A 23,552-nucleotide genomic window follows, 5' to 3' on the forward strand; every position below is an offset into this window, starting at 1 on the left:
CCAACCAGCACCGAAGACCAAACACCACTCATACGCCAACACGTATTGTCCCTGAAGGAACGACCGAGTCACAGGAAGAACTAGCAACTCGGGGCAAGTCCTTCCCAATGGACACGCTGTGCGCGAACTCATGTCAGTGGTATTGCCCATCTTAGCAAAAAAAAAGAAAGAAAAAAAACCATCTTAGAATGCAAATGCAGCATCTCTACATTCTTTTAAACGGCGTTTGTTAGCTGGGCGGCATTATAACTCACGTCTAGTGGTGCGGACTTGAAAACTGAGCCCGTTAACAGGCGCGAATTAAAAAACTCCTCCTTGTGCCGGGCGTTGTTTAAACCCTAGTCCTAATGTGTGTAGTTTGCGTTTCAATTTCTTTTCTTCTCATAATCTCTGAAACACCACGAAGTCTTAAAACCCCTGGAATCCAAAAGCCAGCAAGCTTTATTGAGATCTTCTTTATGCTATTATCGCAGCCTCTAACCAAGATTTCAAGGTATGATTTTATTTACTTAACTCGATAGGTTGTTTGTTTCTTAAGTTTGCGATTTCTATTTCATTAACTGTAGAAAAATTGCCCGTTTTAGGTTTCTGTTGGAGCCCTAAAAACTGATCAAGCCCCCATGGTTTTATGTCTGATTTTTTTTGATTGACAAAAACACCTCAGAAATCAAGTCAGTTTCATTGAAAATGAAAATTTCTGAAATTTTAGGTGTACTTTAACATGGGTTAACAACCTCTTTACTGCTGCTACACTATCATAAGACTAGCGCAGTCTAACTGTCTGTTGAAATGCAAAGCAGAAAAGAGGGCAGTCCTTGTAGAGAGTTGTAGTTAGTTGTCATAGACTAAGAGAAATTTCATATAGATGAAGGTGAAATTACATAGAGCTCTACAGGACTATTGTAGGTAACATATATTTATTGTCCACCTTACCAATTCGCAAACGGCCGTATTAGTTTTAGGTACATAAATTACTACATATTTTGCAATTGAAAACTTCAGTGTTTTACTCACTTGGGCTGCTAACATGACTAACATCTTATCAGATGAGCCTGTTTCGAGTATCTGACTATCCATTGAATAAGATTGAGGATTTTGGTATACAGTACAAGCAGTTAACGACTTTATTTATATTCCCGTTGTTAATTTGGGTTATTAACTTTTAGTATGATTTCACAACACCCATTCGACTTTCAGTAAAAGAGATGCAACTTAAATTAAAGTAGTAGGCTCAGTTTTCAAAGTAATGAGATTTATATCTAAAGTGGCAGCAAGATCTTTAAGCATTCTCATGACATCAACCGTGTCATCTAGGTAGTACTTGGCCTTTCATTGTTTTTGTCTGATTGTGCATGCAAATACCTGAGAAACTGCAGGTAGTGATGTGTTAGTAACTATAACAAAAAAACGTAATTACAAGAATTACAAGTTTGAAGCACAAAGCTCCCTACCCCCATAAACCAAAGGGGTCGCAATAACTACTAAGAAATAGCTAAAAAATAACCTCAAAACAAGAAAATAAAAAGAAGCTACCTAAATCTGTAGCCAACTCCTCTCAATTTACTTCTGCTATTACCAACCTTATACGCTTTACTCTCGGAAAAAATTTCAGCCATAATATCCGTATCAGAAGCATATTTACCAAAGAGATCTTCATCTTCCTCCACATATAATTCTCCATCTTCATCCTCCTAAGCAAAGTTACGAGGAACAAGTTTAATTGGGGAAAATTTATTAGGAGATTGAGCTTTTTTCTTAGTTGACAGTCTATCATTAGCTCCTTTTTTTTCCTTGAAATATTCTTTCCTAAAGGCTATGTCTCATCCTCATTAGAGTGGGCTTTAGGAAGTTTGGAAATGGCGAATTTACTCCAGCTCAGTATGATTAGGAAGATCCCGCGTAGACATTCTTATCATCTGTGCTAAAAGTTTGTCAATCTCGATAATTCAATCTTGACCTTTGTATACATCTGGGTAGATTTATAAAGTCTGTGGAAGCGCTGTTGCCATCATATAACTGTAATATATACACATTTTTGTGTAACTCATTTTTCTTAATTGAATGCAGGCGCATCGCGCGTGCGTCTAGGCTAGTTCTTCTTAGTAATTGTTTCCTATTAGTGAATGTTTTTCAATTTTGCTGATTATTTTTTGACATTTTGTAAGATATGTTGAAATTAGTCGGGTGGTTGTGCTAGATGTCTTTTAATTATTGCTGAATTTCTTGAAAATTAGATGATTGATTCACTGCACTAAGGAACAGAGAAGAAGCCATTATAGTATTATGTTAGAGAATTTTGTTCCATATGAGTCTGCCACTCCCAAGGATAAAATGATTATAAAATACCCGAACTTTTGTATGTGGTTCAAGTATTGGTTGCTAGACATAATTACCAGATAGTTTCATTACCTTTTGGAGTACTATGTAGTCTATGCTCGGCAAATAGTTACACAGAGATCAAACTTATAGTTATGCAGCGTACATATTATGCAAAGAGTATAGCTAGGAGCATTGAAATTTAAGCATGCTTTGCAGAATATTTAAGCAGAATGATAATGTCTACAGCTCCTCACATCAACTCACATGCACTCTCGCTTACTATTAATACCGTTGAGGTTTAGCCTTTGCAGATAAAACTTTTGAAAACGAAAAAGGTCCCTCTACCTTCCACTCTCGGGTTCGGCGGAGTAGCTATGGCAATTGATTGTCTGGTTTTAGGTAAGTGATACTCCTTCTCTTCTCAGTATATACATTATTTGATTACCCCTTCAAAATCATTCATACTTTCTCACTCTTATTAGGTGCTGGACAAGAAGTAGGAAAAAGCTGTGTTGTGGTGACAATTGGAGAGAAAAGAATCATGTTTGACTGTGGGATGCATATGGGATACCAAGATCATCGAAGATATCCTGAATTTTCTCTCATTTCTGATTCCGGCGACTTTAATGCCTCTCTAACTTGTGTTATCATCACCCATTTGTAAGTAAATTTTGTTACATTAGACTTTATCAATTTTCATTTTTTTATTCATTAAATTCATAAATTGTTTTTGTGTTAATTGAGTTTGACTTTTCTGAGATTGCGAAATTTTCAGTCACTTGGATCATGTTGGAGCTCTTGCATATTTCACTGAGGTTTGCGGATACAATGGGCCAATCTACATGACTGTGAGTTGTCAAAACTGTCCATTTAGTCTTTCACTAAATTTTCCCCTGTTAGAAACAAATGATGTGTGTGGTAATGGTAAATTGGTGACGGTGGCATGTCCATTTACAATGAGCAGATGATTATAACATTATTGAGCTTTTTCATGTTTTGGCACATCTGTATAAATCTTTGGTTTTTGTATTGAAAAGCTTGCTCATAATGTAGTATCCGACGAGGGCATTGTCTCCATTGATGTTGGAGGATTATCGAAAAGTGATGGTAGATCGAAGAGGAGAGGAAGAACAATTTACATCTGATCATATCATGGATTGTATGAAGAAAGGTAATTGCTTCTTTCACTAGATAGATTAAAGAATCAAGTGATTTACAATTTAAATGTGGTTGGATTTTAGTGAGTAAGAAACTGTCAGTTCCATGAATGTATGGTTGACATGTTTTGAGTTACCAGGAATGCGATTTTTGCCATCTTAAGGGGCCTCCTTTATCATTCAGGCTTGAAATAAGAGCCTCAATTATGTATTGTGAGTCCTTTATTTTTATTTTTTTTGCAAATAAATTCTCTTTCTTGCTAGTTAATTCATGACCTTATGAGTTCCTGTTCTCTTTCTTTTGGCTTGTTCCCCTTCTAGCCCCTTCCTTTTTTGGCCATTGGGAGTGTTAAACATTGGTCAGTAGTTTCTATTTGAGTGGATATAATGTATAATGTTGCAATGTGAATCTTGTTTGGGATGCTCATTTTCTTGTTTAGCTTATCTGGTTTGATCATCTAGTTGTTTGCTACTTGCAGTTACAACTGTGGACTTGAAGCAAACTATTCAGGTCGACAAAGATCTTCAAATCCGAGCATACTATGCAGGACATGTATGTTGCTTGAACTTTTTCATCAAGCTGTTTTGCTAGGTGTCTAACAACGATGCTTATACATACCATAAGACTTCTTTTAGTTGAGATTCTAGGCCAAATTTTGCAATCATTTATACACGATCCATGCGAGAAAGAAGTGTGCATGTTCGTCAGAGTTGAAGTCGCATTTGCCTACAACAGACTGGATATGCTGACAGCCTGTCTGATCAGTTTTCTGTATCCCAAGCATCAATTGCTTGGTGCTAAATATGTTAATTTTCGCTTTATTAACGTTAAGCTCCACGAGTTACTTAGCACAAAAGAAACGGTTGTCATTTAAGCTTTATTCTGCATTTTTATTTGCAATCTCTTTATGCAGTCCTTTGTTTCCTGTGTCTTCCATCAGACAATACTCTGGGATGTTACTGCTTTTTCATCTTCTCATATGTCCAGCTGAAGCATTGTTTATATTTCTGTGAAGGTACTTGGTGCTGCGATGTTCTATGCAAAGGTTGGAGATAGTGCTTTTGTGTATACAGGGGATTATAATATGACACCTGACAGACATCTTGGAGCTGCTCAAATAGATCGATTACAGTTAGACCTCGTCATAACAGAGTAATGATATGCACTGTCTTAGTTTCTTCTGTTACACATCCTAAAATCTAAATTTATGCTGGGATTTTTTGAAACATGGAATTATATTGGGCTTTGGAGCTTCTGCACGTCTCTTCCTATCAATTTGTATCTTAACAACCTATTTATAAGCACTTGAATTTAGCATCAGTTTTTGGAACATCAGCTACAACTTTTATGAAACTATTGAGTGATCTTTTTTCAATTCGTATGATTTGTCACGATAATAACTGTCACTCTCTTCTGTGAAGGTCTACATATGCAACAACAATACGAGATTCAAAATATGCTCGTGAGAGGGAATTTCTTAAGGCTGTAAGTGACTTATATTACTTCCCTCCCTAAGTTTTGTATGACATGCGCACTGATGTCCTACTATTGTTTCGTTTTTCATCTTCTCATTTTTATTATTCTTTTTGGGCCACACTATTACAGGTTGTCTTTTTAGTTCTCAGTTCATGCTGTAGCAAATTACTATGCACTTTAAGCAATTACATTTCATGCATGAGTGATGCTATCAAAAATTGAACCTTATGTTGCCACCAAAACAGTTAGATTATAGGTTGGACAGTAGGATTTTTGGTTTATGGTCTAAGCTGTAGTATTTTGAATAAAAAAAAACCCCGTGTTAACGTTTATGATATAAAAAAATTGGATCGTCATTCAGGGTAAGATTACAGTTTGGAGTAATTTCTTAGAGATTTTGGCTTTTACTCTTATAGTTTAGCATTACCTGCCAAAATGAGATTGATGGTCAGGTCTTTAATAATTTGATACAATCATATCAAACTATCCACAATATTCATAAATGCTGTTTTGAATTTCCTTTTTTGATATTTGAGGTAAATATCACCTCAATCTAACAATTTTGGCAGCAACCTCATATTAGTGCTTGCATAAGTACATAATGTGTATGATTATCAATTAAAAAATAATATGTACAATTTTATTTACAGAATACTTTTATATCTCTAACATTGTTCCTATATCTGTTGGTATTTAGGTTCATAAATGTGTCGCAGGTGGAGGGAAGGTGTTAATTCCAACATTTGCTTTGGGACGAGCACAGGTGATCCCCGAGCCTTTTTTTCTCTTTGACATTAGGAATGTTATTTTGTATTGACATGTTTTCCATAATCAAGAAGGTTTGGTTCTTTGGCTGCATTGAATGTTTTTAGTTGTTACCATCAACAGATATTTTGAGAAGTGATTTAATCATTATATGAGACGACGGGACCTATGTTAGCATACGAAATAATGCAAATCACAAAGTTGTGTGTTCCCAATACTATGTGTAAAATTTAACTCATATTATCTTGTCCTCTTTGAAGTAGGAGCTTTGCATACTTCTGGATGATTACTGGGAGCGCTTGAATCTGAAGATTCCTATTTACTTCTCTGCTGGTATGTCTAAGGAAACTAGATGTTCTTTACTTTTCTATCTAAATGCAGAGTACTTGTTGTAGTTTCTACATCTTAGACTCTGTTTCCTGGAATTTCAAATGTGTTGTTCCTTGAACACCATATATTCCTAATGAACTGCACAATGAGGATAGAGCTTTAACGTTAATTTTGTATACTTCTTATTAGGAGAACATGCTAGCACATGTCATGGGAAATCTATGCTTTGTCACTTTTCATTGTATTATATCTCATGCACCTTGAGTTTTCATGCTCTAAGTTGATGCTCTTAAGTCTTATGTATGGAATAATTTGTGATGTCTCCAGGTTTAACTATTCAAGCAAATATGTATTATAAGATGCTTATTGGGTGGACCAGCCAAAGTGTCAAAGACTCATATGCCACAAAAAATGCGTTTGATTTCAAACACGGTACATTTATACCGACTTATCTATTTTATAGACAGTAATGTTATATGACAAAGCCAGCATGCGGAATTGTTAAAGGGTTTTTCTTAAGCTTGTAAACAAAATACAAATGCTTAGTGCTGGTTTTCAATTGCTTCAAAGACTTCTTGGCGCAGTAATGTGGTATCTTTATAGGTTAAGAATGATATAGTTTATGCTTATCTGGAGCACAAGCCACGGTGTTAACTTGAAATAACTGGAAAGCATGATCATGAATGAAAAGCTAGTGAACGTCTAAGATTGATGGTTTTGACATGCAAGCCTTGTACAGAATAATGCACTCACATTAATGTCTTGATTTTTGAATTTTCCTTACCTTATTAAACAATGGAAGTCCTTATTATCAAGTATCAACTACAAACTAGACCATAGAGAAATCCTCGTGTTGATGAAATTGGTTTCTAAACTTACTTCATTGTTCTTATTTATATTTGTGTGGGCAATGTAGTTTGCAGTTTTGAACGTTCGCTCATAAATGCTCCTGGTCCTTGTGTTCTCTTTGCAACTCCTGGGATGCTCAGTGGTGGATTTTCACTTGAAGTTTTCAAGCTGTGGGCTCCATCAGAAAAGAATCTTATTACACTTCCAGGGTACTTCTTTTCTATGAGCGCATTGTCATGGCAACTTTGCCATTCACTTGCCATATCTAACTGAAGCCTTTCCTTTTATTCAGGTATTGTGTGGCTGGAACTGTAGGACATAAGCTGATGTCAGGCAAACCAGGCAAAATATTCGTGGACAAGGAAACTCAAATCGACGTCAAGTGCCAGGTTATTGAATTTTCATCTTTCATCCTTTTAGGCAGGTTTCAAAATTATATTCTCATTCTATATATTTTAACTGAAATGCAAGAAAAAGAGGTCCAACAAAGACTGAAGTTTTTCTAGTTCTCATATCGATAAGGGACATGGGTGCATCAGAATAAAAATATTGCTTGCAGTCCATAACATACGAACCAAAGATCATGCGTTTTATACCAAAGTTAAATTCCTACGAGTTGCTCGACTCTTTTACGCTTCCTAAATTGGTTGAGTTTTCTCTGTTGTAGATTCATCAGCTATCATTTAGTCCTCATACAGATGCAAAAGGGATTATGGATCTTGTCAAATTCCTGTCTCCGAAACACGTGATACTTGTCCATGGAGAGAAACCAAAGATGGCAACACTGAAAGGAAGAATAGAATCTGAATTGCAGATTCCATGTTATTATCCTGCCAATAATGAATCTGTTCACATCGCTTCAACTCAGTACGTGAAAATAGATGCATCAGAATCATTTATTCAGAATTGCTTAAAGCCGACCCACAAATGTTTAAAAAGCTTCTCTGATTCAAATACCAATGACACAACCACTGTTTCCTCACCAATTTCAGAAATGAATAAAGAATCTGTTGCAGAAGGGTTTCTGATAATGGAAAAAACCAAAAGAGCCAAGGCAGTACACAAAGGTGAACTAATGCCAACTTTGTCGCTTGAAGAACACAAGATTCAGTTTGCTTATTGTTGCTCTGTAAATGCTGGTACTCTGTTACTTCAAGAACAAGATCAACATAATGATGAATTGTCAGAATCATTATCTAGGGGATCCACAATTTCTGAATTGGGTAACTCATCAAATGCATTAGCTCAAATCACTGGTTCTTCTGCAACAAAGGAGCTTCCTCTATCTGACCAACAATCTCAGCTTCACCTATTATTTTTGAAACTTTCTGAGGAACTCGTAGAAGAGAAAATACAAGAGTTTCCGGACCATTTACAAGTAGAATCATTTCATGTCTCCGTTTGCCAGAAAAACAATAATTGCCCTTACAAGATCAAGGATTTTTTCGACGTTGATTCGCTAGTATCTTTCTGCTGCAAATGGTCATTGGTTGATCAGAATTTGGCATGGAGAGTCATTTCAGTCATTAAAGGTTTGGATGCAACTACAGTTTAAGAACTAAAATCTGAACCCATTCCAAATTCAACCATAATTTTGAGTTCCTTACTACTGGTGATAATAGTTTCAAGCTTCTAGATTACTGAGCTAATTTGTTAATTTAAAATGTAACAGCTGCAATTGGTAATTTTGTTCTTGTTCCAGCGCTCTGCAGGCAATAGCAGTGAATTTTCTGCTGGTTAATGTTTGTTTATGATAGTGAAAAGTTTCTTACTTTTATTTATTACTACCGGTATGCTGTCAGATGACGTGGAGTTTGCTCTATGGTGCCTTGGCCCTTGTGGCTCCGGCGAAAAATGTTGAAAAGGCTTAAAGCTAACGATGTTATTCCTGTGACCTGAAAAAACATAGGAGACTACGATTCTTGACTACCTCATTGCTGTTGGGTTACAGAAACACGTGAAAGTCCGTTTCTCAAAAGACAAATTATTTTTGATGTATTTGTTGCGGTGAAATGTGGTGGTAGTTGAGTAGATATCTGATTTTAGGAATTGACTGCACCAAAAAATTTCGTGTGTTCCATGGATTTGATTTATCATATGACTAGTATTATCTTCTCTCGCGCAGAGGAAATGCTTGTAACTTATTTGACCCCGCCTTTGTAATGTAGACTTGGTCCACTTGGTTCCATATATCACCATTAACTGAAGTCAATAATACATTCATTAATTCATATACATACAAATTCAAATTTCATATTAATTCTTCATTTAATGCTCAATACATCTCCTTACTCATTTTCAAAGAGAAGAAACTATAGTACAAGATACATTTTGAACTCATAGTAAGTATATTATACACTGTCGTTCACTTCACAGTGTACTAATGCTTTCAGCATATAAGAGGAGAGGGATGGATCCCCTCATCTCTAACCTTTTATACTTCTACCCGAACTCAAGGCTTTGTGGTACTATTAAGAGTGTAGATATGATTTAGCATATCTTCTGTGGCTAATACCATCGGGGACATTCTGCAACCGAACAACTGATCTCGTTTCCACCACGTCATTCGTTGATCTGCATATTCCACCGTAACTTAACCACGATGACCGGTGGTAACTTAGCCAAGACAACGGGTTCAGTTTCTTCCTTAGCTTTTTCTCATTCATGTCGACTAGAGTGTCACCACCACCATGCATCCATGAATTTCCTAGACGACCTTTCCTACTCGGTTCACGGTGTAACTTAGTCTCTATTAAACAATCAAGATGTTGCGAAATTCTGGCGATTTCATACGCGTCAAATAATGAAGTAGTATCAGTATGGGTTGGAGTTGAAACCAAGCTGCTAGACGATGTTTCCGATTCGTCACCACTTGAAATTTCATTGGCATACCTCATCGCTTCTAGCTTGAATCTTGACGGTCTAATATGCCTTTGAGTTGCGTAATTAGCATGATCGAATTCCTGGATTGATTTACCGTTCCCCTCGTAACCTGATCCGTGTTGGAACCATGCCCATGCTGCGGCTTTTACTGCTGCAAGTTCATCATCGACGTCTTGTATGTTTTCTATAACAGGGTTCTTGCTACTGACCTCCATTGATATTAGTTCGGAAAGTTCTTAAGAAATGACGTTTCTTGTTAGTTTTGAAGAGATTTGAGTTTGTTGTACGTTTTAGTTTTCAGAGAAAAGGATCTTGCGTCTTGGGTTGTTCATTTACAATGGGTACAATCTGGGTATGGTTGCATTCAGAAAATTGAATTCATGCATTTATGAATTTGGCCCACCTTGGCCATATGGAAGTTCAGCTGGTAGGTGTAAACAATGTTGTTGTAGGGTTCTATAAGAAGTCAAGGCATGTCACGAGGGAGTGCAAATTAATTTCCTGCTGATCTTCTCTGGAGCTAACGACTAGCTAGGCTAGGCTGCATCCGAGGGGTTGGCTGCATCGAGGGGTTGACGACTTGAACGGTGGAAAAATATCGTGCAACATGGGCTGAACAATTCTGGTTAGCGAGTCTACTACGATTGAACGGTGGAAAAATATCGTGCAACATGGGCTGAACAATTCTGATTAACGAGTCGACTACGATTTTTGCACAATGTTTGCAATAAATAATATTTATTCTTAACTAGGAAAAAGAAGTTGTTGGTTAATAGATTATGGTACAATTGTCTTGCAGGTTGCAGCCACATGACATCAGTGCATCAACATTTGACAAGAGGAGGAGGAGCCAAGAAAATTTTTATATGACACACATTTTACCTAAGAAAGACTCATTTGGAATTGGGAGGGAACATGGTGATCTAATCTTGCTCTTTAATACTGATTGTGGCATGTGCTTTCAAGATAACTTTAAATGTCGGCAGGTGAGTTAAGGCCAAAACCCCATAATGATGCAAAATCTATAAAGTGTTAATGACATGCAGAAAATGAGCCAATTACGAGTAAACAAATCCAGTATTAAATTTGGTAAAAAAGAAGTAGATCAAAAATTCTTTTTTTTTTTTTTTTTTCTCTGAAGCATACAAATATTATAAAAGCAATTAAACTGTTATTACACGAGGGAATGTGATTCCCCTAGAATCGCTTAACAAAATATGGTTAAGAAAAGCCGGGTTCGCCAGGTCCCATATTGAGGTTGAATAGTTTCCAGCTTGGCTACCGTCCGCCGCATAGTTCGCTAGGCCATCCGCTGCTTGGTTTCCTTCTCTATAAGTGTGTTGAATAGCACAACAAGGTATTTGACGCATCCTGTGTTTGATTTCTGCTACCATTCTGATATATACCAAGGGGCCTCTGTTGGAGTTCTAATGAAGTGTATGAGACTTTCAGAATGTGCCTCAAATAACACTTTAGACCATCCTCTTTCCGCGGCGGTTCTGGTTGCTAAAACAGTTGCCCATGTTTCCGTTGTGAGCGCCGAGGTAAGTCCTAACGGTTGAGCAAGAGCTATTATTGTTTCCGCATTCGAGTTCCTGCAAATGAAACCTGCTCCCACCATACCTGGGTGGCCTCTAGCCGCTCCATCAGTGTTAATTTTGATCCAATCTGGTGCTGGGTTGCACCAACCTACTTGAATTGTTATGGTTGTTCTGGTTATGTTTGTAGAAGTTCGAGGCGGCGGTTCTCCCGGGAAAATTGGAGGGGATATCGTTAGAGCCCATTCAAATTCATGTTGTTGCGCTAGAGCTCTTTCCATAATATCTGCGATAGAGGAATGTGCTTGATTGTACACGAGTTCATTTCGTGTTGTCCAGAGTGACCAGAATAGAAAACAACATGCTGTGATAGAAGATCTATTTCCCTGATTTTGGAGCATTTGTGATATTGTTGTTTGAGATGTTACGGTAAAAAATTGGTTGTTGTCTTGGCGATGGTTTGATGATACGCGGTTTGAAAGGGTGGTCCAAGTAGATGTTGCTATCGGGCAGTGAATAAGCATGTGCTCGGACGTTTCTGGTGCGGAGTTACATCTTGGGCAAAGGTTGGTATTGGAAAGGTTGATGTGATGTAGCTTAGATAAGGTTGGTAAACCTTCATTGATAGCTTTCCACAAGAAAAGCTGAATTTTTGGTGGACATGATAAGGTCCATAAAAATTTGGTTGTTGGGAGGAGGATAGGGTGTGAGAGGTTATCTTGTTGTATTAGACAGTTATATCCTGATACGGTGGTGTATTTTCCTGATTTAGTGTGTGGCCAGATTATTTTATCCGGGGTGTTGAAATTAGGAAGGTGGATGTTTATAATGTGTTGGATGGCATTAGGAGGTAGATTGTTTAGCTGATTATGGCTCCAATTATGAGAAAAGGAGTCAATTAACTCAGCTACAGATTGTATAAGGGAGAACTGGGTGGGATCGAGATTTTGAAAGTGTGGTATCCAATTAGCTTGGATCGGGGTATCTAAACCATCTCCTATTTAGTGAAATAAATGTTGTTTTACCGACGGTACGAGAGACGCCATTTGTTTCCATTGCGGTCTGACAATAGAAGGAATTGTGATCTCACCTTGGAAAATTGGTTGTTGCTTGAGGTACTTCTCATTGAAAAGGCTGGTGCAGATGGAATGTGGCTGGGCATGAATGTTCCATATCCGTTTCATGAAAAGGGCTTTGTTGTGGTGGCTACTCTTTTTGATTCCGAGTCCTCCCTCTGCTATTGGCTTGTGTAGTTTATTCCATCCTATTGGGTGAAACTTTCTCACAGAAGAATCATGTCCCCAAAAAAAATCCTAGTGATTCGATCAATTTGTTTGTGTATCTGGGTGGGGAAAGCTGTGTTTGCATAAGGTGATTGGATGTTGGAGTTAGAGAGGTTTTAATAAGAACTAGCCTCCCTGCCTGGTTAAGGAATTTTGTCATTCATCCCTGAGCTTTACGAGCCAGTAGTTGGAGAAGAGGTTCGAATATGTGTCGAGAGTTTCTTCCATGCTTGAATTGGACTCCTAAATATATAGATGGAATTGATGTGGTTGGCATGTCGAAATATTGTTTCAGAGAGTCTATGTTATTCTGTTGTATCCTCGGATGTTTACGATAGTGAATCACCCTGGTTATTTTATTCTTAATTTTAGATAAAAATCTCATATGCCCATTTTAAATAACGACTCGTAATCTTAAACATGATAGTTTCTGACCACATTTTGATCGTTTCTCTTGGCCTTCTAGTGTCGACACAAAATTAGCAACAGTTTTTCCTCTAGTGTCGACACTTGACCTTGCACTTTGTGGTGGTGTTGTAAATCGAGTACTGTTCTCTGTTCTATTCATTTAGAAAATTTTCATCATCAAAAAAATCTATAATATAGTCGTATAGATTAGTCCAAACGAAAGACATTTCCATTAACAACTTTAAACAAGCATGTAATTTTATCGGAAAATTGATAATAAGCTATCTTATCCTTATTATATGGACTTTCAAGGATAAATTTCCCAAGACAAAATTGGAATGCTTACTTTCGCATCTTTTAAGATTTTATTTTCCATTTACAAGAGATGGAATAGAATAAAAATTTATATATTTTTGTACGAGACTATCAATAAAATATTAAAAGAAGCAAAAGATAAATAAATTATGCGACTAGAGCAAGGTGTAAAAGAGTTATTCAAAAAGTTTTGAAATCAAGTCGGTAGTAACATTAAGAGAAATTTATTTTTTTATCTATGTATCTGAGGAGTATTAAATTGATATTTTTATTTGATTAGTCAAGTAGTTATAGACTGAGCTCATTATTGAATAGATTAAAAATCTAGTCTTCTCATATTTATTTATTTTGAGTGTAAAGAACAAAATATATTAAAGAAAGAGGTCACTCAAGGTGACAAAAGTACAACAGCTCAAAGAAGAACAAACAACCAAAATTGTCAAGGACAGTTAACAAAAGCATCCTAATTACAGATTAAGGTTGAAAGAGAGAAACCATCAAAAGTCTTAGTATGAATGAACCAATTGAACATGGTGCACTTAACTACAATGATAAGTTGCTTATTGTTCCTACATTTATTCTTGAAGCACCTGTTATTTCGTTCTTGCCAAATAATCCACCAAACTGCAGAAGGTAAGAGAATCCAAATATTCTGTTTTCTTGACTTAGGTTTCGCAACTCTCCAATTGCAGATTGTTTCCTTAACAGATTCAGGGAAAACCCATTTTAAACCTATGTTGTCAAAGAAATAGTTCCATACCTTGCTAGTAAACTTCGAATGAAGAAATAAATGTGAGTTTGTTTCCTGTTCAGAACTATAAAAAAGACAAAGATGAGATTGCACCTTCGCAGCTCTGTAAAGATAATCCAAGATGGTGAAATCAAACATTTATCAGGAGAGAGCCGACTGAAAAGGAAACGGATAACCCTAGATATTGTCGCTTTCATAGGTTTGTCAATCATCCAACAAGTGATTGTAATGTTTTAAAATGTATCTTCAAAGAAAAGGTTGAGTCGGGAGAGCTCAATCCGGAGATTGAAGGAGTGCACATGGACCCTCTTCCAATTTGGACATTCACTCTCTCTGAGCAACCTGTTAATGAAACAGATCAATCTTTGGTAGAGCGTATATGCAAATTGCTTTATCTTTCAAAAGTGCAAAGGAAAGACATGTTCACGGTTCTAAATCACATCGTATCAGGAAGACGTCTCTCTATCCCGGGAATGCTCCTTGAGCCTCCAACCACAGACAAAGAGATGTCCGACTGAGTACTGCTTACCATAGTCAATGTCAAAGTAGATAAATTTAAGAGAATGTTGATCGATGTTGGTACTGAGATGCAGGCATTACTCGACAAGAAATTACTCATGCTCCCATCTCAATCATGTACCATGAAGGAACACCCAGAGATGCTTATGGCTACATTACTCTCAAGATCTCAAGATGAAGATAGGTTCAACCTGGACGAAAACCAAGTTTATATAATCATGGAGGATCCATGATATGACATGATTCTTGGACGAACGTGGATATATGCTGACGAGAAGACCACTAACAAGGTACCTCTGATCGTACATCTCTCAGATGAAGAAAGTTCCAATACAGAAAATTTGTAGGATGCTCCGTCATCAAGGCAGTTGGAGAAATTTCGAACTCTGATGAGGTTGAATCAGGAAATAGAAAAAGATGCATTGACATTCATTAAGAGGTTCCACTCTCAGGAAAGTATCATTCCTCATATGTCTATGTCATTTATTCTCCTAAAAGCTCTCTTAGCATGGAGACTCAATTATTCTAGCAACGCTGCTATTTCAAGACGCTATGAATGGGTAGCTTCAGCATGGTAATATATTACCAAGTGGTTGAACCTGACACCTCTCAGAATCGACCATCTCACTGGGAAATTCAAGACTGAGATGATATCCAAGCATGATAAATAATATCTTGGGTACTCCCCCATAACTTTGCATGAGTGTACATTCGTGCCACAAAATCGGAAAGCTTTGATGTTCGCACAAGTGTGAAATCCCATTGCAAAGGGAATGCTGAACTAGCAGAAGATATTCAGGGCAAAAGCAATCAAGCCAACAAATTTCATGAAGGAAATTTAGTTCTCAAAGCAACTAAGCCTAACAAATTTCATGTTGGTGGATACTACAAGTTAGTTGATGTGGGTGGCAAGGCAAGTGTAGCCGTAATACAATGTTTTAAGAAGGTCCTTTTATAATTATCCTCAACTTTGTTGTTTTGCACCTAATACGATAATTATATTAGTTAGAATGCTTCAAGAGTGAAATTCAAATGGAAATCATAAAATTCAGAATGTAAGTGGATTAATGTCATAAAATTTCTTCATTAAGCATCCAAGACACAAGCAAATAGTATAAGGACCCGAAAAATACGTTTTATGGCAAGCTCGTCTGAGGCGATTTTACATGGCCCTGTACGAGATGACGATCTGGGAGAAATTGGTAAAGGATATAAAGTTGAATCATATGTCCTTCTATTCGTATGGATTTACTATACAACATATCTAAAGTTCACAGCAATTGGATGAACGATAAAAACGATGTGAACGAAATATCAAACTATATGACCGCTGAAAATTTTCCTGAAGACTTTCTGGAAGTTTACTGTTTTATCAATTTCGACCCTTAAATAGGATCAAAATATTCTTCGCTAAATCTAGGAGATTTCCTGGACATAAAAAAAATTGGGGTAAATCACAAAAAACTGATATTGGGTGAAGATTCTACAAAAAATTTACTAAAAGATTGAATTCGGAATTTTCTGACGACGTACTATGGAAAAACTTCTCATTTATTGATATGGATCCTCATTCATTCAATCACAAATCAGAAATTTTATACTTCTATGAAGACAATACAAGATGAATACTTACTTGGGTGGTCTCTAAACCGTCTGAGGAGTTAGAATTGCCGCTGTCATCATTAAGATCATCATTACCTTCATCCGATTCTGAGTCGTGGGAGCTTTCTTCCTTATCATCCTCCGAATAAGAATGGACATTGTTAGTATCTTGCTTGTCCATGAAAATCTCCTACTGGACACATTGATAAGAAACATTAGTATTTCACCCAAGAAATATCATAAATAATTGGGAAAAGAGATGTGTGCATATATACCCATTTTAATAAGAACGCGCGATTGGGGATATTGAAACTAATTGGGGGATATAGGAAAAGGACAAAAACGGGATCCAAATATCCAAACAGGGTCACCCCTCATCTAAGTATTTTAATTGATTCCTAATCTACCCCTCACTAATCAGGTTTAGTGATTAATAATAATTAGTAAAATCATAAGATTATTTCACAAATGATTAGTGTGTATTATTATTTGTGTTTGGGTGAGTGAGGTGAGTATAAGGAGGGAAAGAAAATTTGAGAGGGAAATTCTTTTGGTGAAAATAAAGGATGATTGTGAAGAGAGAATTGCTGCTGCTGAATCTTTGGCTCAACTACAACAAGGAGCATATCTTGAATCTTCATCCAATGCAAACAACTCACAATTGCAAGTTTTTGTGGAACCAACACCTTTGAATCATGATTTTTATGAGCATGAAGTGTTTCGTGAAGAACCAACCCAAGAGAGTAAACTAGTTCAACATATATGCACTCCCAATACCCCGGTAAAGCTGCGAATAGGTTGAAAAATTAATTTTTTTTTCTTTGAATCCACCATTTCTGATGCTGAAAAAGCTCAGTATCGGCATGGTCGTGGTATGAATACAATGCCGGAACCTTCAATACCGGCATAGAATTCATACTATTTCCATGCCGGAAGCTCGATATCCCCCATTTTGAAACTAAAACCGGCACATTACGCAACCAAAAAACGATGCGGGTACAAAAGTTACTTTTTACCTAGAACGGAATATTCTACTGAATATGCTACCAGCATGGTTAAAGTCTAAGGTTACCATGCCGGTACTGCATGAAAAACATACAGGAAGCATTGTCTTCCAAAACCAAATTACGAGTTTACGACATGGTATTATATTATTAACTACCAAGCCGGAACTTGGTACCGGCGTGGAACCTTAGATAATGGGAATGCCGGCACTTCCAACGGCATTGTATATTTATAATGTTACCATGCCGGTGCATACAAAAAAACATACAGGAAGGAGTGTTTTCCAAAGCTAAAAACCGGCATAGTATATTAATTAAGGGTTACGCCGGAACAGTACCGGCGTGGTCACTTAGATTACGAGCATGCCGGCACCTATGTTTCCGGCCTTGATTTCAAATAAAATGGTAATGCCGGAAGCGTCTCAAAAATTGGTCTTCAGTTTCGGTGCAGTTCGACTCTGCCGGGACTGTAATCTAGCATGCCGGAACTGCTTACCGGCATAGTATTTAATTTTCTTTTCTGGACCTAATTTATTTTCTTTTCGTTCAATCCTTATGTTGCGACATATATTGATCCAACAAATGCGAAACCGCTCGGTCGGGATACGTCGGAATACTATAAAATGCCTCCGGTATGTTACCAAATAATTCTTTTCACCTAGTATCTTGAACTTTACTAATGGATTGCTTGTAATGAACCTTCTAATCTCCCATTGTTGTCCTTATGTAGGGAATAAAAGATCCAAAGGAAGCAATCGCTTGCGCTAAAGAGACGGCTCTTAAGAACATGTGTGTGTTGGTTCAAATACCCAAGGTTCAAATACCCGTTTTGAGATGGTTTGCGAGAGAAGTGGGAAATACAAGGTGAAGAATAGCAACAAGAGAAAGGATTATGTATATCCAAAGAAGACTAATAGGGTATACAAGACTCGTACGAGGAAGGATAATTGCCCCTTTAAGCTTGTATTCCATCTAAATGACAAAAACAATGAATGGGATTGTGCGGTTTGGTTCGGCTGTCATAACCACCGGGATCCGAAAGATTTTGTTGGTCACTCCCTAGTTGCGAAGCTAAAACCTCATGAATTGGAGGATGTAAATAGAATGACTAAAGCACTTATCAAACCGAGACAAATCCTCAAAGGATTCAAGGAAAAGGGTAAGACCAACGTGTCTTCTCTAAGTACAATTTATAGTGCACAAGCAACTATTAGAAGGGTGGAATGGGAAGGGAGGACCGTTATGCAAGAATTTGATAAGATAGTTTGGGATCACAACTACATGCGTATCATTAAAGAGGGTCGGACAACAATCCCCTTCAAATATTCATTTCACATCCTTTGTTTTCAAAATTGGATAATACATGTTGTGGTATTCTTTTGAAGGATTGCACCTACAAGACAAAATAAATATAATATGTCGTTGTTCAACACCGTGGGGCTAACATCGGATAAGGTATCATTCACTTTGGCTTGGTGTTTAATGGAAAACGAGAGGGACTATAATTATCATTGGCCATTACGACAATTGAAATTATTCTTCCAGGAAAATCAACTTCCGAGGGTCATCATAACCGATCAAGATGACGCGTTAATGAATGCAATATCCGACTTCTTCCCGGACGCACAAAATTTCCTATGTACATATCATATACATCAAAATATCATAAAAACTTGTCATGCCTTGTTTGAACCCACTAAGGCGGATATTAAGAAGAGAATGATTGTTCAAATAGAGGAAGATGTTCGCAAGAACAAACTATCACCGGAAGAAGAAGAAGGTGAGAGAGGCAAGATAAAAGAGCGAATGGACAAAGAACATGCGGAAAATCATAAAAAGTGGTTGGAATTTCTAAGAGATTGGGAGAAAGTTTGTTGGTCTCTTACCGAGGATATGTATGAAAAGAGATTGGACAACTTTATTTCCGACTGGAACGAGGTTTATCCGACTGCCGTCTGGTATTGTAAGACTCAATGGTTGGATAAGTTCAAGGAAAAATTTGTGCGTGCATGGATAAACCGGTATAGACACTACAATAATGAAGCAACTAATGTAGCAGAGTCCGATCATGGGAGATTTAAAGATCTCATCCAGTCCGTCCAAGGAAATGTGGTTATGGTCAACGAGTCAATGGAGAAATACTTTAAGGAATTTGAGAAAAGCTCAATGAAAATGATGATTTCATATTTACAATATGGTAAGTTGTTCCAAGGAATAGAGTTAAACGTCTTTAATTGGGAAATAAAACATATGATAAGAGAAATGCAAATGGAGATAAACTACGGCAAACCGGGTGATGTGTGTATTTGTCCCGACATGTCTTCATTGGGGCTTCCGTGTCGTCATATGATTATGAAGTATGAATAAGTGATACCTATTGAGGTTATTGATCCGTTTTGGAAGCAACTATCTTTCACCCCCCCTACGGAAGATCCCGGACAATTACCATGGGATACGAACGAAGCAAAGAAATTCTTCGAAGCTTACTCACGTGGCACCTTGGTTAGCCGGCAAGTCTTGTTGAGCCAACTAAGGCTAATTACACGGCCATGGATAGCACAAAGTGAAGAGCCAACAAAGGGAGATCCTCCCGGTAGACCACACTAAAACGAAAAGGAGAAAACAAATGAAAGAATTGAAAGAAATGACTCAACGTGAAGAAGAACTCGCGGCAAGTAAGAAACAAGATCTAACCGGATGTGAGATTTCGGAAGCAAGGTTCGCAGAAGTATCGGTTCCGAACAAAAAAGATAGGCCGAGGAAGGAACCGCTATCAAGTCAACAACAAACGGAGGATTCCGTATCTACACCAAAATCCGATGGATCGGAGGTTCCAAAGAAAAAGGGTAGGCCGAAGAAGGTAAACACATCGATTGAACAAGAACAAAAAGATGAGCATTCTGAAGCCACACCCATAATCGATCTAGCGGAGGTTCCAAAGAAAAGGGGCAGGCCGCCAAAGGTAGCAACATCAAGCTACCAAGAAGAACAAGGTGAGCATTCCGAAGCCACACCCATAGTCGATGTAGCGGAGGTTCCAAAGGAAAGGGGTAGGCCACCAAAGGTACCAATATCATGCGACCAAGAACAACAAGGTGGCGAGGCGGCGGTTCCAAACAAAAAGGGAAGGCCGAATAAGGAACCTACATCAAGTCAAGCACATTAAGGTGAAAATTCTGAAGCCATACCAAATATAAGTGATAGCAAAGGTAAGCGACCCATGTCTAGTCAACAACAACACGATGGTGACAACTCCGTAGGCACGCCCAAAGTTGATCTAGTTTCGGTTAAAAGGCGAAGGGGTAGGCCAAGGAAGTACGGACTCCCTTCACATACTGAAGACATTGGAAATGTAGAGATTGCATAGGATGGAATGGATATAATTAAGCTAAAAGTTGGTAATATGAAGATGTTTAAGGATTCCAAAACAGGTAAGACTTATAGACATTACCATACTAAAATACAGTCTTATGTAGAGCAACTTCCTGAGGTTGTTCGCGAGTATATTATGTATACGGATGATGGAGATGGAGATGGAAATTGTGGCTATCATTCCATGACCGAACAATTAGGAATCTTTGAGACGACGGTTAGTAAAGGGATGACACCATGACGATACGCTAGAAAGAGGATGGCCGAACAACTTGTGAAAAAGCAGAGCTTTTATGAGAAATTGGTTGGTGAAGGTGAGTGGTTTGATAATATGTATGCTCAAGTGTTAGGGCCCGAGCATGAAATGTAGTTCCTTCCTTCTCAATATTGGATGAGAATGCCGCTTTGTGGGCATCTAGTGGCGGATACATTTAATTGTGTTGTTCACTATTTTACCCCCACCGTAGAAGTAATATTCACACCAAAGTAGCAAAAATGCGAACGATCCTTTAAGAAGAGAAGAGTCGTTTTGGCGTTCGTGAACGGTAATCATTTTATTATTCTAAAACTCAAGGAAAATTGTCCATTGCCACCTGTTTGTGGGATGATTAAAAACAAGGATATAGATGCCAATATCTAGAAGGAATGTATGGCATTGTACGAGGAGAATCATCAATTTTGGTATGCGTTGGCCTTACCAAAAAAAACCTCTCCAAGAGGAGAAGAAGCAACTTCATACGTGTGGAAGCGATGATGAGTAATTTGGATATATGTGGTTCTTCATTAATACGCAACATCTTGTTTTTTTTTTGGAAGTGTGATTTGTAGACAATAAATCATATTTTGATGCCAATGCCGGCATGATTGTGTTTCAATATTACAACACCGTAAATGTGTGACGGCGTAGAACTTAATTTTTGAAACAATTCCGGGAGTTGAGTAAAAATATTCGGTTCCGGAGCTTCACCCCAAATTCTACCATGATCAAGGTCAGGTATCATTTCATCCTTATGAGGAAGGTGTGAACCCTTAACTTTTACTTTGCCTTTGTCTTTGGCCTTTCCTTGCGTCGGTTGTGGACTTGGCCCACCATCTTTCTCTACAACTTCGATTTGGGTTGCTAATTGACCTGGATCAACCTCATCATCTTCCTGCTCAATTCCCTCTTCATCTTCCTCATCGTGCTCAAGTGTTCCAGTAGGTTCATGGATTACGAGTCGACTATGGTCAGCACGACTCTCCCAAATTTCCCCTCTTGTATCAGCCCCCAAACGCTTCTAGCAACCTAGATCTTTCCCTCGAGGAGGCAGAGACTGAGGAGTATCAAGACCGTCCTTCCTTCTTCTCTTAGTGACAACAACTTTAGTTTTTCTTTTGTTAGCTTCCTTGGCTTTTTCCCTATATCATAAGCAAACCAAATGAATATAAGACAACTCACTTTTAGTTCCAATACCGCCATAGACTCACGCAAACCAAACCACGTCGGTACATAAAATGGCATAGAGACTTAGCAAATAACACATGCCGGTACATAGTTCTGGCAGTGTACATTAACTATCGACAATGCCGGTAGTCATAGGTAATTCCTAGGTTGTTCCTGGATACCAAAAGATCACTACCGGCACCCTCGAAAAAAATCAAATCCATGCCGTAACAAGGTACCAACATAGTATGCAACTTAAAACCAATGCCGGTACTGGTGACAAATTCATTGGTTTTCCTGTAAGTTTTAAGTTCACTACCGGCATACTCGGATAATTATAAAAGAATGTCGTAACCTAAAACCGGCACTGTATTCAACCCAATTTCTATGTCGGTACATAACATTCATTTTCAGGCGACTATGGATTTGAAAACGGCATTGCATTCATACTAAAATCAAAGCCGTAACTCAATACCGACACTGCCTTCATTCTAGATTGAATGTCGTAACCCGATACCGGCGTTGTATTCGTACTAGATTCAATGTCGGTACTCGCTGAAACTCAACTGTTTGAGTTAGGGTTCTCGATTCTAACCTACACCCGTTGTTATAAATCGATTCAAACACTCATAAAGTAGTTCAAAATCACTTACCTTCTCACAGAAGCCATGTTTACGAGAGATTGATTGTCCGAGTTCGCTGCTTCTTCTTCTTCTTGATCTTGAGCAATCAAAGCAAGCCTTTCTTGTAATTTTAGTTGAGCAATCAAATTTGATTTCGATTGGGCATTTGGTTTCTTTCGTGGAGGCGTTGTTATGATTCGGGTAGGTTAATCGACGAAGATCGGATGAAGAACGACGATGAAGAATATTTTTTTTTGAAAAACCTAAACCTAGAAGAGTGCCGGTACTGATTTGAGAATGGGGCATATACGAATTTGGTTTTTTGATTTTAAGTTTTAGTAGAAAGGGTATTATAGTCTTTTCATAATGTTTTTTAATTAACCAAAGGATATTTTAGTATTTTCATACCCAAAAATCACCCCTTAACAGACACTACTGATTGGGGAAAGTAATTTATATCCCCCAATTAATTTCAATATCCCCCAATCGCGCGTTCCTTAATAACGGCTCATAATCTTAAAAATGATAGTTCTGACCACATTTTGATCGTTTCTCTTGGTCTTCTAGTATCGACACAAAATTAGCAACATTTTTTCCTCTAATGTCGACACCTTGACCTTGCACCTTGTGGTGGCGTTGTAAACCGAGTGTTGTTCTCTGTTCAATTCATTTAGAAAATTTTCATCATCAAAAAGCTACAATATAGTCGTATAGATTAGTCCATACGAAAGACATTTCCTTGAACAATTTTAAACAAGCATGTAATTTTATCGTAAAATTGATAATAAGCTATCTTATCCTTATTATATGGACTTGCAAGGATAAATTTCCTAAGAAAAAATCGAAATGCTTACTTTCACATATGTAAGATTTTATTTTCCATTTACAAGAGATGGAATAGAATAAAAAATTTACACATTTTTGTACGAGATTA

The 23,552-nt window shown here is 37.6% G+C and overlaps 1 protein-coding gene across 3 annotated transcripts; it reads left to right on the top strand.

The window, feature by feature from the left end:
* Positions 1–342: 342 nt before the first annotated feature.
* On the top strand, positions 343–8,681 carry LOC113282539 (cleavage and polyadenylation specificity factor subunit 3-II-like). Of its 3 annotated transcripts, none has more exons than XM_026531564.1 (14): positions 343–493; positions 2,622–2,718; positions 2,802–2,979; positions 3,095–3,167; positions 3,373–3,490; positions 3,956–4,029; positions 4,493–4,629; positions 4,899–4,962; positions 5,651–5,716; positions 5,982–6,051; positions 6,376–6,480; positions 6,965–7,106; positions 7,190–7,286; positions 7,565–8,681. In XM_026531564.1, the coding sequence occupies exons 2-14, from the start codon at positions 2,694–2,696 to the stop codon at positions 8,450–8,452; spliced, it is 2,037 nt and encodes a 678-aa protein (XP_026387349.1). In that variant the 5' UTR covers positions 343–493; positions 2,622–2,693; the 3' UTR covers positions 8,453–8,681. The 3 variants fall into 3 exon arrangements, with proteins under 3 accessions (XP_026387349.1, XP_026387348.1, XP_026387350.1); XM_026531563.1 differs by having other exon boundaries at positions 2,631–2,718; XM_026531565.1 differs by lacking the exons at positions 343–493; positions 2,622–2,718; positions 2,802–2,979 and adding an exon at positions 3,617–3,689 and having other exon boundaries at positions 3,151–3,167.
* The last annotated feature ends 14,871 nt before the right edge of the window (positions 8,682–23,552 follow it).

The sequence above is a fragment of the Papaver somniferum genome, chromosome 5, assembly GCF_003573695.1.
Source record: "Papaver somniferum cultivar HN1 chromosome 5, ASM357369v1, whole genome shotgun sequence".
Lineage (NCBI taxonomy): Eukaryota > Viridiplantae > Streptophyta > Magnoliopsida > Ranunculales > Papaveraceae > Papaver > Papaver somniferum.

Coding starts and splice junctions, on each gene's coding strand:
- LOC113282539 (XM_026531564.1), top strand. CDS start 2,694: ATGGCAATTGATTGTCTGGTTTTAG. Junction 2,719..2,801: donor AATTGATTGTCTGGTTTTAG/GTAAGTGATACT, acceptor CACTCTTATTAG/GTGCTGGACAAGAAGTAGGA. Junction 6,481..6,964: donor TGCGTTTGATTTCAAACACG/GTACATTTATAC, acceptor TGGGCAATGTAG/TTTGCAGTTTTGAACGTTCG.